Genomic DNA, 17,416 nt, shown 5'->3' with positions numbered 1-17,416 from the left:
GACCTCACACACACACATGACACACATGACCACAACCACAGGATGGACCGGCGCATGTTGCTGTCACAGACACAGGCACCGGCTTCACCGCACCTCAAGTACTCGCTCACTGAGCTGCTGCCGTGTGCGCCCACTGTGAGGGCCTCTCTGGGGGACAGCAGTGGAACCTGAGACAGAATCCTGGGGACCCTGCTGACATTTGCAAGGCACTCCCATTTTTGTGAGCACTCCAGGACTGGTGCCCTTGCCTTCTTGCCTTGTGCCCTCTGGCGACCCTTCGTCATGCGTCACTTGTCCCTGATTAGAAAAGAAGGCCACACCCCTGTGACTTCAGTCTCTCCAACCCCTGTTTTTTGAAGGAGACAGTTCAAATACTAAAACTATCTGATCACCATGGGATAATTTAGGGCACAGGAAAAGTGCAGTGTCGGGGCCGATGAAATGGCTCAGTAGGTGCCCGACACCGTGCCTGACCGCCTGAGTTCTATCTCCAGGACTCACGTGCTACGGTAGAAGGAGAGAAATGACTCCCATGGCTTGTCCCTCCTCCTCCGTCTGTCCTCCGTGGGCACTGCAGGAACACTCACAAAGAACACGCACGTATGCACAAATAAAATGAAACAACATTTTCAACAATTAAAACGTGATAACATTTTAAGGTTGGACATGGCGTGCACACCTTTAATCCCAGAAGCAGGCAGATCTGAGTCTGAGGCCAGCCTGGTCTTCAGAAAAGGTTCCACGACCACAGGGGTTACACAGAGAAACCCTGTCTCAAAACACACACACACACACACACACACACACACACACGCACACGTATACAAGTGCCCATATGCACACGAGTACACACATACACTCGCCAAAAAAGAAAGAAGAGGGCTCAGTGGTTAGGAACACTGACTGCTCTTCCAGAGGTCCTGAGTTCAATTCCCAGCAACCACATGGTGGCTCACAACCATCTGTAATGGAAGTCAATGTCCTCTTCTGGTGTGTCTGAAGACAGCGACAGTGTACTCACATACATTAACATGAATAAATCTTTAAAAAAAAGAAAAGAAATAGTATCTCCCAGTGCTGCTGCCATTACATAGCCTGAGATGCAGAGCCAGCCATGTGTCGCGGGGACCAGGGCGTGTCCTGTCATGGCTCTGCTCAGCACCTATGCTTTCTTTCCTCCCAGGCCGTATCAAGGCAACCCCACCTTTGACCCTGAGTTCATTCGCTCCAAGTCCACAGCTGCCGCGGGCCTGTGCTCCTGGTGCATCAACATCGTGCGCTTCTATGAGGTCTACTGCGATGTGGCGCCCAAGAGGCAAGCCCTGGAGGAGGCCAATGCAGAGCTGGCTGAAGCACAGGACAAACTGTCCCGGATCAAAAACAAGATTGCTGTAAGTGCTCGCCAACCAGGAGGCCCTGTGAGACGCCACTCCCCGCCAATCGATGTTTCTGCTTAAAACACCCTGGCACAGCCCGAGGTCACCGATTAGTAAATGACATGAACAGGAAGGCACCATAGAGCAAGCCAGGGGGGATTATGGGTTGGGGAAATGCAGGGCCTTGAGGCCCTGAGCTTCTAGGAGCTGGGAAAATCGCTCCAACTTGATTTTTCAGGAACTCAATGCCAACCTGAACAACCTCACCTCCGCGTTTGAGAAAGCAACAGCTGAGAAAATCAAGTGTCAGCAGGAGGCGGATGCCACCAACAGGGTGATCTCATTGGCTAACAGGTAGGCGGGGGCCCTCTCCATGGCCCAGGCCTCTTACAGGGTAATCTTATTAGCTGACGGTGGGCGGGGGCTCGCCGTGACCACGCCTCCAACAGGGTGATCTCACTGATTAATAGGTTGCCGGCCCCTCACCATGGCCACGCCTCCTGTTTCCCAGCCCCATAAAGGGACCCTCTTCGAAGAAGGCAGACTTCCCAGGAACCTAGGCCTGCCCAGAGAACTGTCCAGAATCCCTTGCTCTCAGGCAGCACGTGGACCAATGTCCTCCGGGAATGATGTCTAGGTCTTTGTGGATGAAGCACCAGAATCCAACTCAGTAGAATTAGCGTCCATCCCAGCCATAGCTATGCAGGGAGAGGCACAGAAATCTGAGGTGTACGGGCTCTGCACGCGCTGCCATTATTCACAAATGACCAGTGCTGAGCCTCACCTGGAAAGGCATTACTCCTCCCGAGCGGCATTAGTCAGTGGCATGGCCGTGACGGGTGCCCATGTTAACAACACACACAGTCAGGACTTCGCTAGCCCGCTACAACCCCTGGTCCTCTGTAAGTAGGTGTTGATGTGTGTGTCACCGACAAGAAAGGAACTTGCCGTGCTCGGGACAGGTGGGGTGTTTCTTCCAGACTGGCATTCTACAGTCTGTGCACGCTCAAATTCGGCATCGTGCACTGTCATGGGTTTGGACTGCAGGGTAGTGCTGGTCCCAGGAGTCAAATATGGCCCACGGGTGTGCAGCTCCAGGTATCTAAACCATTATCACACCCACATGTGATCAGCCGAGAACCACCACAAAGTTGCCTTGTTGCTCCAAGCCCTGGAAACCCAAGCTAGCCTCAAACTTCCTATGTTTCTGATCCCCCAGCCTCTACTCCCCAAGTGCTGGTATGACAGGCAGGTACCACCATACCTGATTTCCTCAGTGCTGGGGATCGAACCCCTGACCTTGTGTGCGCTGGGCCACCTTCCTACTGACTGAGCCACAGCCACACCTCCGCTGTTTCGGCCTTTGAGATGTTCTTGCTCTGGAGCCGAGGCTAGCCTTGAACTTGCAGTGATCCTCCCGAGCCTTCTTCCCAAATGCTGGGGTTACAAGTGTGTGCCCACCAGCCCTGGCCCCAGTGTGTATTTTATAACAAAAATGCACCTATACAGGCCTGCTGCCCCCAGGCCTATAGTCAGCACATAGGGCTCACAGCCTCCAAGGTGGGACAGCACAGTTCTGGAGTTTGGCTGCCCCGCTTTATGCTCCTGGCAAGTCACGGGCTTCCAGCCACTGAGGAACTCTTCTGGATCTTCCAATGATCTTCCTTGATTTACTCAGTGGTCGGCATGATTCGGGGACTCTGGAAAGGTCCCAGGCTACCTTAGCTGGTGGCACAGATGCCCCACCCCCATCCGTCTGAGGGAGGTGACTGCATCAGTTAAGAAAACCAGAGCAGCCTCTGGGCTGCCTGAAAACAAGGCCACCGGGCACAGCACCTACACGAAGTACTAACCCCAGGGCCCCACTTTCAGACCCGCGGGGTACCATTCAGGACTGGGTACCAGTCTTCCAGTTGGTGGCCTAGGAAGTTCCACACACAAGCTGGAACTCCTACAGAGCCAGCGGTCCCATGATGCCACACTGTCCTGCAGGTGCCCCTGCCTGCCAGCTGAGTGTGCCAGCGGAGCACAGGAGCATCCGTGCAGTGAAGGGACGTACGTACAGGTGACCTGGCCAGGGCACAAGGGCAGGCGCAGCATCCCCAGGTGTCACCAACACGTGCTGCTTTTTTTTTTTTTTGGTTCTTTTTTTTTCGGAGCTGGGGACCGAACCCAGGGCCTTGCGCCTTCTAGGTAAGCGCTCTACCACTGAGCTAAATCCCCAGCCCCACGTGCTGCTTTTTTGTTTCCTATGAATTCCCTCCAGAGATACTGCTCAGCCACCATGTCAGGCGAGCATTTGGAGACCCGGTATGGGCACCAGACGTCTCAGGTCACCTTGCTATCCATACAAGTCCACGTGACAGTTTGTCTGCGGGCTGGCGGGCCACATAGACCGGCCCACCGGCCCGCTCTCAGACCATCCCTGTACTATCTAGCTCACCCAGGCACCTCCCCCTTGTTCCTTGTTCCCTTGGCAGACTTGTGGGAGGACTGGCTTCAGAAAACGTGCGCTGGGCCGAGTCGGTGGAGAACTTCCGGAGCCAGGGCGTTACCCTGTGCGGGGATGTGCTGCTCATCTCTGCCTTTGTCTCCTACGTGGGCTACTTCACCAAGAAGTACCGGAACGAACTGATGGAGAAATTCTGGATCCCTTACGTCAATAACTTAAAGGTAAGAGGCACGCTGCAGTGGTTAGGACTCGGGGAGACGGAGGGGCAACCCCGCTGGGCAGATACGCAGCCCACGCGGCGCCCTCGCTGGGGCTCCTGCAGCCTTATCTGCTGGGGCTGACATCACCTGAAGGCTCCTCCGCAAGCTCGGTCGGTCGTCAGCTTGCGTGGCCCAGACGCACGTCAGGACCTGGACGCAACGTGAACCCGTAGGGAGCTGGCTCAGTCTGTGAAGTGTTGGTCGCGGAGACGTGGGGACCTGAGTCTGGATCCTTAGCACCCGTGGGTTAATAAAAAGCCAGGCACGGCAGCGTGTACCCTGTGACCCCAGGTGCTGGGGTGTGAGGGTGAAGGCAGGATTTCTGGGGCTTTCTGGCCATCCAGACTCACCGAATGAGTGAGCCCCAGCTTCAGCAGAAGCCAGAGTGTGTCCAGAGAGACGGCTCCGCGGTTAAGGGCTGCCGCTCCGCGGTTAAGGGCTGCCGCTCCGCGGTTAAGGGTCCTCTTGCACAGGACCTGGGTTTGGTTCCCAGCACCCACCTGGAGGCCCACAACCTACCCGTAGCTCCAATTCCAGGGAATCTGATGCCCTCTTCTGTCTGTCCTCCAAGAGACGCACAGACTTGCGCACACAGACAAGCAGGCAAAGCACTACACACATAAATAAAGGCAAATTTTAAAAAGAGTAAGGCAGAGGGTTGGCAGGATGGCTCAGTGGGTAAGGCAACTTGCTGCCAAGCCTAAAGATCTAAGTCTGATCCCCAGGGCACACACACACACACACACACACACACACACACACACACACACACAGATGGACAGACGGACAGATGGACAAATGGATCAACAGATGAATGGGGACACACACCACACAAGACAGAGACAGACAGACAGGCATGGATGGACAATGGACAGATGGACGAATGGATGAACAGTTGGACGGGGACACACAGAGAAACAGATAAACATGGACAGACAGATGGACAGACACGGAAAGAAAGGTTCCCTCCCTCACAGGTTCCGATCCCCATCACGGAAGGCCTGGATCCCTTGACTCTGCTGACCGATGACGCAGACGTGGCCACCTGGAACAACCAGGGTCTGCCCAGCGACCGCATGTCCACTGAGAATGCCACCATCTTATGCAACACGGAGCGCTGGCCGCTGATTGTGGATGCCCAGCTTCAAGGCATCAAGTGGATCAAAAACAAATACGGCAGTGAACTAAAGGCCATCCGTCTGGGGCAGAAGAGGTGCGGCTGGTGCCGGGCAGGGCTAGGAGGTGGCGAGGCTATCGGGGTCTCTGTGTATACGTATCCCTCAGGCCCCACGATTGAGGTAGATGGCCGTTCCTTGGGCCTCCTGTGTTTATTAGGTAGCTGGGGGCCCAGGGTGCAGCCGGCACTGGCCAGTGCTGTGTGCGCACACATGTATCCCATGTACCCCTGCATGTGAGTATGGGGGCGGGGGCGCTAGGAAGCAGCCCAGGCTTGCTTGCCCACACAGGTTGAGCCCTGAGCTGACTAGTGGGTCTGTAAACATAAATGCTGGTCCAGCAGCAAAGAATCAAGTCAGCCCCCTTTCTCAGCTCCACAGGGAAGAGCAACTAGACCCAGGCCCTTTGGCCATTGTCCCACTGTGGGGCTCCAGGCTGGTCCCTCACCTCATGTGTGATTTGCTTTCTGGTCCCACAAGAGAAATGAGAGCCATCAGCACGGGGATGACAGGGGCTGCCAGGCAGCTTCCTGGCACCCTAGAACAGGCCCACACAGAGCAGGGAGAACATTTGGCTCCCAGGCCGGAGAACCCTCCCACCCTCGCCTCCCACTGTCACCCAGGATCCTAGCCATAGGTCCCAACCCCCAACCTGTAAGCCCACAGATGACTGGGAAGGGAGAAATTGGTCTTGACTCCTGGGTGGGCTTCCTGGACACATCCTTCCTTCTTCCTCAGGGCCAGGGCTGCCACCTCTTAGGGCTTGCCTTGCTTCCCATGCCCCCAAAGCCATGCCCTATCTCTATTCTGTGCCCAGCTACCTGGACATCATTGAGCAGGCCATCTCAGAAGGTGACACCTTACTCATCGAGAACATTGGCGAGACTGTAGACCCCGTGCTCGATCCATTGCTAGGCCGGAACACCATCAAAAAGGGGAGGTGAGAAGCCACGCCTACTCTGTCCCAGCCCCACCCAAAATGAACCCCCCCCAGGTCAGCACCAGCTCAGGGGAGCAGGGAAGGGCCTCCCCTCACTAAATGCTGAGAGGGCAGAAGGGACCCAAGTGCCCCAGGGGACTAGAAAGGCCAGCTCCACCCCAGGGATGAGGGATGACTGTGTAGGTCCCTCACAGAGCCTGGCCTCTCTCCTTCCTTCATTTCAAAATCTTGAGGCTCACAGTTCTTCTTAAAAATATCCTTCACAATTCATATTTTCCATCTTACCTCCATCTCGTCCGACTCCCTTTGAAGCTTTTCCTTCCCAACATGTTCTTCTACTGTCAATGTGTGTGTGTATTCACATACACATACATATACACACATACACACATACACACACAAACATACACATACACACATACATACACACATACACACACATACATATACACACATACATACACATAACCATACATACACACATACATACACACATACACACACATACACATAACCATACATACACACATACACATACATACACACATACACATACATACACACATACATACACACACACATACACATAACCATACATACACACATACACACACATACACACACACATACATACATACATACACACATACATACACACATACACATACACACATACATACATACACACACATACATACATACACACACATAACACACATACATACACATACACACATACATACATACATACACACATACATACACACACACACATACACACATACATACACACACATACAGATGGATGTTTTGTCTGCATGCATGTCTGTGCACCATGTGTGTGCCTAGTACCTGTGAAGGCCAGAAGAGGACGACACTGTAACTAAAGTTACAGACACTTCTGAGCCACGGTGTGGGTGCTGGGAACTGAACCTGGGTCCTCTGGAAGAGCGCAAGTGCTCTTAACTGCTGAGCTGTTTCTCCAGCCCCACTGTGCCCCCTTTGTTTTAATGGCCCACTGAGTTTAATTAGGGTTGCTTGCTTGAGCATGGGTGTGGGGCCATTAACCAGGGCACGGGGTAACAGAGCAGTGACCACACTATTGAAGAATGTGACCCCGTTCCTGAGTAGCCATTAGCTGCCAGCAGCTCGGGAGGGTGCAGCCTCCCTTCTCACTTTCCACAATACTTTTGCATGCGCTTATTCATGTTGCTTGTGTCCATGTGGGCATGTGTGTGCCCCAGGACCGTAGGTCAGAGGTCAGCGTACGGGTGTTGGCCGTCTCCTCCTACCTCGTGAGTCCCAGGGATCAAATCCAGGGTGCCAAGCTTGGCAGAAAGCCTTTACCCACTGGGCCTCCTTTTGCCCCTCCCCCATGTTAATCGCACAGAACGCTATCAGTGAGCGTTTCCGTAGCTGTCAGCACAGTTGCCTCGCCGTATGACCCCCACCCTGGTCTTGTTCCAAGTCTTAATCATCCCACAAGGAAACCCCGCACAGGCTAAGCATGTTTCTGTCTCCGTGGCTCTGCCCGCTCTGGACATTGATGGCATATCGTTCTGTGCCTGGAACTTTGCCCTTAGCGTCACATTGGCAGGGGTCCTCCACCCTCCAGCATCTCGCAGTACTGCGTGCCTTCTCCCACCTGAGTAACCCTCCATTGGCCGGACCGTCCATCGACTGGACCTACCACATTTCGTTGTTTTTATAACACAGAGGAAGTAAATGGACTTTTAGAGCAGATAGGAACCACAAGCAGCCCAGGACGAGGGTGATGTTCAGTGTAAACGTTGTGATGTCCTGGACTCTGAAAAGGCCCCCAGCCCCTCCTACCTCCAGCATAAATGCTGCTCTTCAAAGACTGCAGGGGTGGGGGTGGGGGGGAGAGGGGGAATGGGAGGGGGGAGGAGTGACCCACGGGCAGCTGCAGGGTTGCTCCGCAGAGGGTCATCATGGGGGCACACAGTGGTGTTCAGCACCGAGCGTGGGAGGAGCTAGAGTTAACAGTGCTTCCGTCCATGCACATGAACATCCCTGGGCAGACAAAACAGCCACCAGAGTAAAGGACAGACATGGCCTCCAGGGGCCTGGTGCTCCCCCTCCAGCTCTTTGTCAGTCAAGGAGCATAGGGGAAGCGTGGATGGGCCACTAACCTCGGGTGTGGTGGCCCTGTGGCTGAGGTTTGTCCTACTCTGCTCCTCACCCGCCAGGTTCATTAAGATCGGCGACAAGGAGGTGGAGTACCACCCCAGCTTCCGCCTGATCCTTCACACCAAGTACTTCAACCCCCACTACAAACCCGAGATGCAGGCACAGTGCACGCTCATCAACTTCCTGGTCACCAGAGACGGCCTCGAGGACCAGCTCCTGGCCGCTGTGGTGGCCAAAGAGCGCCCGGATCTGGAACAGCTCAAGGTACCTGCCTCTGGCAGACGCCGGAAATGGGTCAGGTGGGAGGCCCGTGGGCCACCATGGACCTCACGTGGCCACAGTGGGCCACATGTGTTTCCGAGCTCCTGGGACCTCAGCCAACGACACCAGCCCTTCCTCCTGCCCCAAACTCAGTTCTAAACCAGCAGTCATTAAACTTCCACCAGGGGCTCAGTCCTCTCAGATGGCACTGAAGATCAAAGCCGGTCCCCAGAATGGCTCCGTGCCTGCCTGGCTGGGACTCTGTAGCAGAGCCTTTTTCTAGCATGTTGAAACTCAGTTCAATCTGCAGCAGCATAAAGAAAACTCAGGGTTCTGGGCTGGGGACATAGCTCAAACAGTAATATGTTTGAGGTGTAATCCAAGGACTGAGTTTGACATACACGAGTGCACACACACGCACACACACACACCCCAGAACCTAGAAAAGGCTGCTGTGTACTTGTAATCCCAGGGTTGGGGCAGACAGATTGTGGAAGCAGGAGGGCCTCTGGGACTTGCTGGCCAGACAGTCTAGCCTAATGTGTAAGCCCCAGATTCCAGTAAGAAACCCCATCTTTAAAAAACAAGGTGAGGGGGGCTGGGGATTTAGCTCAGTGGTAAAGCGCTTACCTAGGAAGCACAAGGCCCTGGGTTTGGTCCGCAGCTCTGAAAAAAAGAACCAAAAAAAAAAAAAAAAAAACCAAGGTGAGGGCTGGAGAGATGGCTCAGCAGTTAAGAGCACTGACTGCTCTTCCAGAGGTCCTGAGTTCAATTCCCAGTAACCACATGGTGGCTCACAACCATCTGTAATGGGTTCCGATGCCCTCTTCTGGTGTGTCTGAAGACAGCAACAGTGTACTCATATACATTAAATAAATAAATAAATAAATAAATAAATAAATCTTTAAAACAACAACAACAACAAAAAAAAACAAACAAACAACTGAGCCCGATGCTCTGGGCTTCACACATACACATGCACTCATGCATGACCACAAGCACGAACACGCATGCACACACCAAGTGTGGCCAACTGTACCAGCCAGCCACTTCCTCAGCTCTGCCTCGACCACATACAATGGCTCTCGGTCTCCACAGCAAGAGGCCTGGCAGCCTGGAGTGGAGGCTGGCACCTCCATGGCCACCCTACATGGTGGGTGTCGTCCCTCCTGCTGTGGGTCTGGGCCCCCACTCTAGAGAGACCTGGGAGCAGAGGTGAGACCAGGGCCCAACTGACTGCTGCCCTGCTCCCCCGGGGGCCCTGTCGCTCCCACAGGCAAACCTCACCAAATCTCAGAACGAGTTCAAGATCGTGCTAAAGGAACTGGAAGACTCCCTACTGGCTCGGCTGTCAGCCGCGTCGGGGAACTTTCTGGGAGACACTGCCCTGGTGGAAAACCTAGAGACCACCAAGCACACAGCCAATGAAATTGAGGAGAAGGTAGGCCTGTCCCCATAGGGACACACAGAAGGCTAGCCAGCCCACTGCTTGAGTACACCCGGGTACCTGCAACGGTTTGCTGTGACTTTCAACAAAGTCATAATGAGGAATTAAGTAGGCCAGGTTGTCCCACAGTTATGTCTGTGCAAGACATTCTTGATTATTAACTGGTGCGGGAAGACCCACCCCACTGTGGGTGGCACCATCCCCTAGGCAGAGTGTCCCAGAGCATGTGAGTGAGAAGAAGGCTAGCCGAGTGTTGACACGAGCCTTTTCCTCTCCCTGCTTATGATTTTGGATGTGATGCTCTTAAAGTTCCTGCCCTGACTTCCCCACAATAATAGGCTGTTGCCTGGAACTGTAAGCCAGAACAACTCCTTCCTCCCGCCAGGTTGGGACATTTTATCACAGCAATAGACAGAGGGAGCTAGTGGCATCTTGCTGTCTGAAAGGCCTTCTAGGGGACGTGGGAGGAATGAAGGGCTGGGGCAGAAGTGGGGCCCTCGTGTTGAGTGGCTCGTCTCCCTGGTGGTTCCCTCCAAGCGCCTTTTGTCTGTCCTGAGGTCCAAGAGGCAAAAATCACAGAAACAAAGATCAATGAGGCGCGAGAGAACTACCGCCCAGCGGCCGCAAGGGCCTCCCTGCTCTACTTTATCCTGAACGACCTCAACAAAATCAACCCCATCTACCAGTTCTCTCTCAAGGTCAGCCACCCAGGGCACGAGGCCAGGGGACCAAGTCGACAGGCCACCCCAAGGTCAGGGAGCACACAAGATGGCAGGAACCAGAGAGTGGTGCTGTGGGAGTGGGTCTTTCCGCCCTACCTTTCCCCCACGGCACCCCAGTCAGTATTAACCAGAAGCTGCCGGGGACCGCAGCCGCAGCTGCAGAATCCCCGAGCGCACCCTGGCCGTTCTCCAGGCCTTCAACGTGGTGTTTGAGAAAGCCATCCAGAAGACCCCGCCCGCCGAGGAGGTGAGGCAGCGCGTGATAAACCTGACGGACGAGATCACCTACTCTGTGTACATGTACACGGCACGCGGGCTCTTCGAGCGGGACAAGCTCATCTTCTTGGCTCAAGTCACCTTCCAGGTAACGCACGATGCCTTTGTCCCCAGACTGCAGCCTGTGCACCCGCGCTGGCAGCCCCCAGGCTTGTGTCGGGGGCGCAGACTCCACAGTACACCCCCTCGCAGGGTCTGGTGAACACACACCAGCTCAACATTGCTAGGCAGCCCAGCGGGAGGACACGTGCGTCCGTGTGCGGACGCTCCTGCTGAAATATTGGAAGGTCCGAGTTCAGTCCGGTTGGCTGCACGGCCTGTCTGAGCAGGGCATGTGGCGTGAGCCCAGAGACAAGGCACTGAGGCTGAGCCTGTAGGAACATTGAGCCCAGGAGGTCAACATTAGCTGTGAAACATAGCTAGGGCCTCCCGGGAAGGAAAGAAGGAAAGAAAGGAAGGAAGGAAAGAAGGAAAAAGACAGACTGACAGATGGACAGTGGCTTCAGTCACTTTTGAAAGGACTGCCCAAGGTGATAGAGCTTTATGTGTCCCAGTTCTGGAGACTGGAAAAGGACCAAGGTCTAGGTGCGACATCTTGTACCGATATCCCTCTGCCATGAGAGAACAGGATGGGGTAGACACCCTTTGAACAAACCATCTCCCTGAGCCACAGCACACCTGTCCCTACTTCCCAGCAACTGCTGGCTTGAGGATCATAATCCCATAGACCAGTCAGGATGGCGTACCCCTTAAATTCCAGCACTTAAGAGGCAGAAGCAGGCCAAGCTCTGTGAGTTCAAGGCTATACGATCTCCAAGACAGCCAGTGGGGCCTGGTCTCACCTTATCCAACCACCCAGACACCCGCATGCCCCCTAAACCCCCACACCCAAAGATCCCAATGTAGGCCGCTTATGGGAGACATCTCACAGCCTCCTAGAATACATATTGGTGCAGCCTGAGACCTCATCAGCACATAGGTGCTTTTCCTTAGGTTGATAGGAATGTTCTAGAACTAAATTGTAGCTGCAAACCCTTGTGAGTGTACCGATGGCACTGGGCTGTGTGCATTAGTGTAAATATGACGTGTTTCACATGTGTTTTGCCCTGATTTAAAAACATAAAACCAAAAGGCCCTTGTGGTCCACCCCGCCCCTGCCCCCAGGTCCTTTCCATGAAGAAGGAGCTGAATCCTGTGGAACTGGACTTTCTCTTGCGGTTCCCCTTCAAGGCAGGCGTTGTGTCACCTGTGGACTTCCTGCAACACCAGAGCTGGGGCGGGATCAAGGTGGGTCCTCAAACTTAGTACTGAACCCCTTCCAACCAGTGCTGAGGATGCCAGCTGGCACCCCGTTACAGGTGGAAGCCAGGATGGCCGCAGCTCGCAGGCAGCCCTGCACCTGTGTTAGGCGGAACATCACCAGTTTCCACTGGCCTGCTCAGGTCCAGAGGAGAGTGGCATCCACAGGAACCTGCAGCCAGTCCCAGGCTACCCTGTGCCAGCATCCCTCGGCCTTGCCCTGCTGTCCCAGGTCTGGTCACTCCTCAGGTTCCCAGATTCACTGTCAAGAGCCCTCAGGTCCCAGGTTTCAAGTTGCAATCCAAACTGACCAGAGGAAGGCAGTGGCCCAGGCGAGATACGTTGCGGGATATTTGAGCACACTGTGAACCCTGAGATTGTGTCAGTTACTGAAAAACCCATTTCTAGCTGTGGTCTGGCTCAGCCTTAGCACACACCTTTAATCCCAAACAGTGAGGTTTGTAAAGTTTGTAGAAGGAAGCACCCATGTGTGAAAGTGATGTTTAATTGAGTGGCAGATAAAGTGACGAATCAGAGAAAGATTTGACAGAACAGGATATGCCCAACTCTCAAGAGAAGGGAAAGGGAAGCTACTTGAGGGAACAGTGCAGAGAGACAGAGAGACAGAGACAGAGAGGAGGAGGAAGAGGAGGAAGAGGAAGAAGAGGAAGAAGAGGAAGAAGAAGAGGAGAAAGAGGAGGAGGAAGAGGAAGAAGAGGAGGAAGAGGAGGAGGAAGAAGAGGAAGAAGAGGAGGAGGAAGAGGAGGAGGAAGAGGAAGAGGAGAAGGAAGAGGAAGAGGAGGAGGAAGAGGAAGAAGAGAAGGAAGAGGAAGAGGAGGAGGAAGAGGAAGAAGAGAAGGAAGAGGAAGAGGAGGAGGAAGAGGAGGAGGAGGAGGCAGTTTTACCAAGAGAGTTGTACAGAGGCACGTTGAAGAGAAAACAAGCTAGACACAGGGAAGACAGAATGAACCAGACACTGAGAAGAAACCAGAAAATTAGAACAGATTACCAAAGTTAGTATGAGGTCAAGCAGAGCAATTCAGGAGAAGCCGAGAGAGAAGCCAGACTGAATCAGTCAGCTTGGAGTGGAGTTTGAACCAGAACAGCTGAGTTGAACCAGTCAGTCAGAGTTCAGAAAAAGCCAGAAAGGGTTGACTTATTCAGCAGTAAGTCTCAGAGGCCAAGATAAGATTGTACGGAGGCTAGAAGCTTCCAGGACGAGGCCTAGGTTAGCAGACAGCGGCAGTGAACCTGTGAGACATTTACATCTGGTAAATCAAAGCTACTTTTCCAGAGCTATCCCTGACAGCACCCTCCTTGGAGGGAAAGGAGCCGAAGTGAGTCCCCAGGCCACATGTCCCGCAGAAGCTTGGCCTGCAGTTGACAGGAAGGACAGGGTGATCTTTGTGACAGGTCACTCTGTCACCCTCCCCAGAGCTCCAGTCTTCCTGACACCTCTCCCCAGCGCCCACTGAGGGCCATCTGGGGAAGGCGCCCACTGACTCAGGGTGTCCCCATGGTCACTGCGCCACCCACATCTGCCTTAGGCCCTGTCGGAGATGGACGAGTTCAAAAACCTGGACAGTGACATCGAGGGCTCCGCCAAGCGGTGGAAAAAGCTGGTAGAGTCGGAAGCGCCGGAGAAGGAGATCTTCCCCAAGGAATGGAAGAATAAGACTGCCCTGCAGAAGCTGTGCATGGTGCGCTGTATGAGGCCGGACCGCATGACCTACGCCGTCAAGTGAGCAGGCCTCAGCACCCAGCCCCGGGCATCCTAGAAACGTGACCATCTTAGTTCCTCTCCTACCCCAGTCTAGGGAGGGCAGAGCTGAGCGGGGTCCATTTGCTAGCATGGCCATGGGCCGTATACCCAGACCTGGAGAGCTAAGTTCCTCTTTTATGAAGTAGATATGGTCTCCAGCAGCCCTGGCTCCCTGTAAACTCACTCATTATGTAGCCAAGGCCTCTGAACTTCTGCTCCCCCTCCACCCATCTCTGCCTCCAGGGTGCTAGGGTTGCATGTGCCCAGTTTTAAGCGGTGCTAAGGACTGACCCCCAGGCCTTGTGCATGCTTGGTGTCTATTGGCTGAACCTCTGCTGGCCACACCCTAGCCCCGATCCCAGGTTCTTGTTGGTACTCAGTGTCTCAGGGTGTGATCAGCAGGACCTCCGGCCCTACTGGCCCATTAGAGGGGATGCAATGTCACACAGGACAGAGAAGCAGAGTTTCCCTCATTAGGCCCTAAGATTGAAAGCATAGTCCTCCCCAGCCATATAAAAGGGGGCCCCTTACATTTGGGGGAGGAAAAAGAAAGGCCACCAAGCACAGGGGACCCTCCATGCCTAAAGTTAGTGTCAATTATGTGCCAATCGTAAAGGAAGAGTTGTAATTTTAAGACCTGAGTCCTCCCATATGTGCGGAGGAGGGAGGGGCTGAGCACAGAGGAGGACCCTAGAGCCCAGGCTCCGAGGGGAGGGGCTGGCTCCCGCCCATTCCGTCCTTCCTGTACATAGCCAGGTTTCCTCAAAGACACTCACGTCCCCACAGAAACCCCCTTGGACCAAAGACGGGCCCTGACGCACATGTACTCACAATTGGAGGACTTTTTCTGTTTTGTTTTTCTCAGACAGAAAGGGACAAGGCTAGGAAATGTTAATACAGCTGAGCTGGGGGCAGTGGGAGAAGGATCCTGAAATAGTGAGCAGGGCAGGGGTTGGACAAGCAAAGGTGCCAAGCACCTCAGATGGGCAGTAAGACCTTCAAAGCCCATTGTCTTAGTCAGGGCTTCTATTCCTGCACAAACATCGTGACCAAGGAGCAAGTTGGGGAGGAAAGAGTTTATTCAGCTCACACTTCCACACTGCTGTTCATCACCAAAGGAAGTCAGGACTAGAACTCAAGCAGGTCAGGAAGCAGGAGCTGATGCAGAGGCCATGGAGGGATGTTTCTTACTGGCCTGCTCCCCCTGGCTTGCTCAGCTTGCTCTCTTATAGAACCCAAGACCACCAGCCCAGGGACGGCACCACCCACAATGGGCTGGGTCCTCCCCCTTGATCACTAATTGAGAAAATGCCTTACAGCTGGGTCTCAGGGAGGCATTTCCTCAAGGGAGGCTCCTTCCTCTGTGATAACTCTAGCTTGTGTCAAGTTGACACACAAAACCAGCCAGTACAGCCACCCACTGCCCAGCCCCAAGGCCTTTGGATCATCTCTCAGCTGTGCCCAGGAGCAAGCTTACAGCCTGGAAACACAGCCATGGTCCTGCACTCAAAACTAACACTGGGGGGCTGGGGATTTGGCTCAGTGGTAGAGCGCTTACCTAGGAATCGCAAGGCCCTGGGTTCGGTCCCCAGCTCCGGAAAAAAAAGAAAAAAAAAAAAAGAAAAAAAAAAACCTAACACTGGGCTTGGGAGACACAGATCATTAGCCACTTATGATGGAGGCAGATGTGGACACTGAAATGCAAAGCTCACCCTAAGCACTGGACCCCTGAGAGGACCGCCCAAGGGACCTGGACCTCTGGGGCTGGGTAATAAAGATGGAGTCTAAGCCCCTCTAAGGTGGCCCTCCAGACAGAGCTTGCTCCTCCCCTCACTGTCCCACTGTACCCTGGAGGCCTCTCGGTTCAAGGCCAGGCAGCATCCTTCATGCCACTCCCTGGGCCTCTGGGACTGAAGGAGGAGCATACCATTGTGTGCCTGGGGATTCAGCTCCATGGGTGCAGCGCTTGCCTAGCATGCACAAAGCTCTGGGTTTAGTCCCCAGCACTGTGTGGTGACAACCAGGAACCTGTAATCCCACCCTCTTGGAAAGCAGAGGGTAGGAGCGTCATAGCCACCTAGCAAATACCAAGTCAGCCTGAGCTTACCAGACTACTCCAGACCTTCTCTCAAACACTAATTAATTAATCAATTAATTAATTAAAATTTAAAAATCAAGATGCTACTTCCCTCCCCTTGATTTCTACAAAGGAAGTCCACCCAGCACGGCCCACCTGCCTGGGCCAAAGCCACCCATGTATCCCTAGCCCTGGTCCGGAGCAGGGCCCAGCCTCCCATGGTCCTACAGAGCATGTTCCCCTGACCCCCCTGCAGGAATTTTGTGGAAGAGAAGATGGGTAGTAAGTTTGTAGAAGGCCGGAGCGTGGAGTTCTCCAAGTCCTACGAAGAGAGCAGCCCCTCCACACCAATCTTCTTCATCCTGTCCCCCGGGGTCGACCCCCTCAAAGACGTGGAGGCCCTCGGTAAGCACCACTGCAGAAACGCAATTCAAAACCACACAGAGGAACCCCGAACTTCCTAGAGAGCTAGGTCAAAGCCAGCAACTAGCAAGGGGTGCTGGAGTAGAGAAACAAGCCTGCCAGCGGAAATGGGGATGGCCAGAGGGGAGGGCATGCCATACCGGGAGCTACCACAGCACCTTCCAGTCCAAGGCTGGGTCTGTCCCTAAGGCTTAAGAAGTAGGTCCACCGCCAAGCCTTTGAACTGGCTAGGTTTTATGTCAAGTTGACACAGGCTAAAGTCATTTTTGAAGAGAGAACCTCAATTGTGAAGTGCCCCCACCAGGCTGGCCTTTGGACAAGCCGTTGTGACATTTTCTTGGTTGGTGGTTGACGTGGGAGGGTCTAGTCCACTGTGGCAGTGCCACCCTAAGCTGGCGGTCCTGGGTGCTGTAAGAAAACAAACAGAACAAGCCAGTGAGCAGCAAGCAGAGCCCCTCCACGGCCTCTGCCTCGGGGTTCCTGGTGAGTTCCCTACCTCCCTTCATGATGAATTGTGCTGAGATGCAAGCCAAATAAACCCTTTCCTCCCTAAGACGCTTTTGGTCAAACAGCAACAGAGGCCCTGATTGAGAAGCCTTCCTGCATGCTCTCTCCCAATTGGAAATAGCCCTGACTGGGTCACTTTTATCACAGCTGAGGGGGAAAAATACAAAAGGAAACTTAAGGGGTTATTTGGGGACAGTATGAGGGGAACCTGAGGCAGCTGGTCAAGTCATGCCTTCAGCTCAGTTCTTCTCCCTCAGCGGTTCTCCATCTTGCTAACGTGTGACCCTT

General features: G+C 53.9%; 1 protein-coding gene across 2 annotated transcripts in view; it reads left to right on the top strand.

The window, feature by feature from the left end:
- Dnah17 (dynein, axonemal, heavy chain 17) overlaps positions 1 to 17,416 on the top strand; it is a 114,560-nt gene that overhangs the window by 82,839 nt on the left and 14,305 nt on the right. For both annotated transcript variants that reach the window (NM_001447228.1, XM_087570969.1), the window contains 12 exon segments: positions 1,184 to 1,391; positions 1,615 to 1,730; positions 3,857 to 4,049; positions 5,066 to 5,301; positions 6,081 to 6,203; positions 8,414 to 8,618; positions 9,892 to 10,056; positions 10,620 to 10,760; positions 10,978 to 11,148; positions 12,225 to 12,347; positions 13,907 to 14,100; positions 16,455 to 16,603. In NM_001447228.1, the coding sequence (NP_001434157.1) occupies positions 1,184 to 1,391; positions 1,615 to 1,730; positions 3,857 to 4,049; positions 5,066 to 5,301; positions 6,081 to 6,203; positions 8,414 to 8,618; positions 9,892 to 10,056; positions 10,620 to 10,760; positions 10,978 to 11,148; positions 12,225 to 12,347; positions 13,907 to 14,100; positions 16,455 to 16,603 (2,024 nt within the window).

The sequence above is a fragment of the Rattus norvegicus genome, chromosome 10 (assembly GCF_021556685.1).
Source record: "Rattus norvegicus strain SHRSP/BbbUtx chromosome 10, alternate assembly SHRSP_T2T, whole genome shotgun sequence".
Taxonomy (NCBI): Eukaryota; Metazoa; Chordata; class Mammalia; order Rodentia; family Muridae; genus Rattus; species Rattus norvegicus.
The sequence above is the reverse complement of the archived record's forward strand: the minus strand, read 5'-3'. Positions and strand labels throughout refer to the sequence as shown.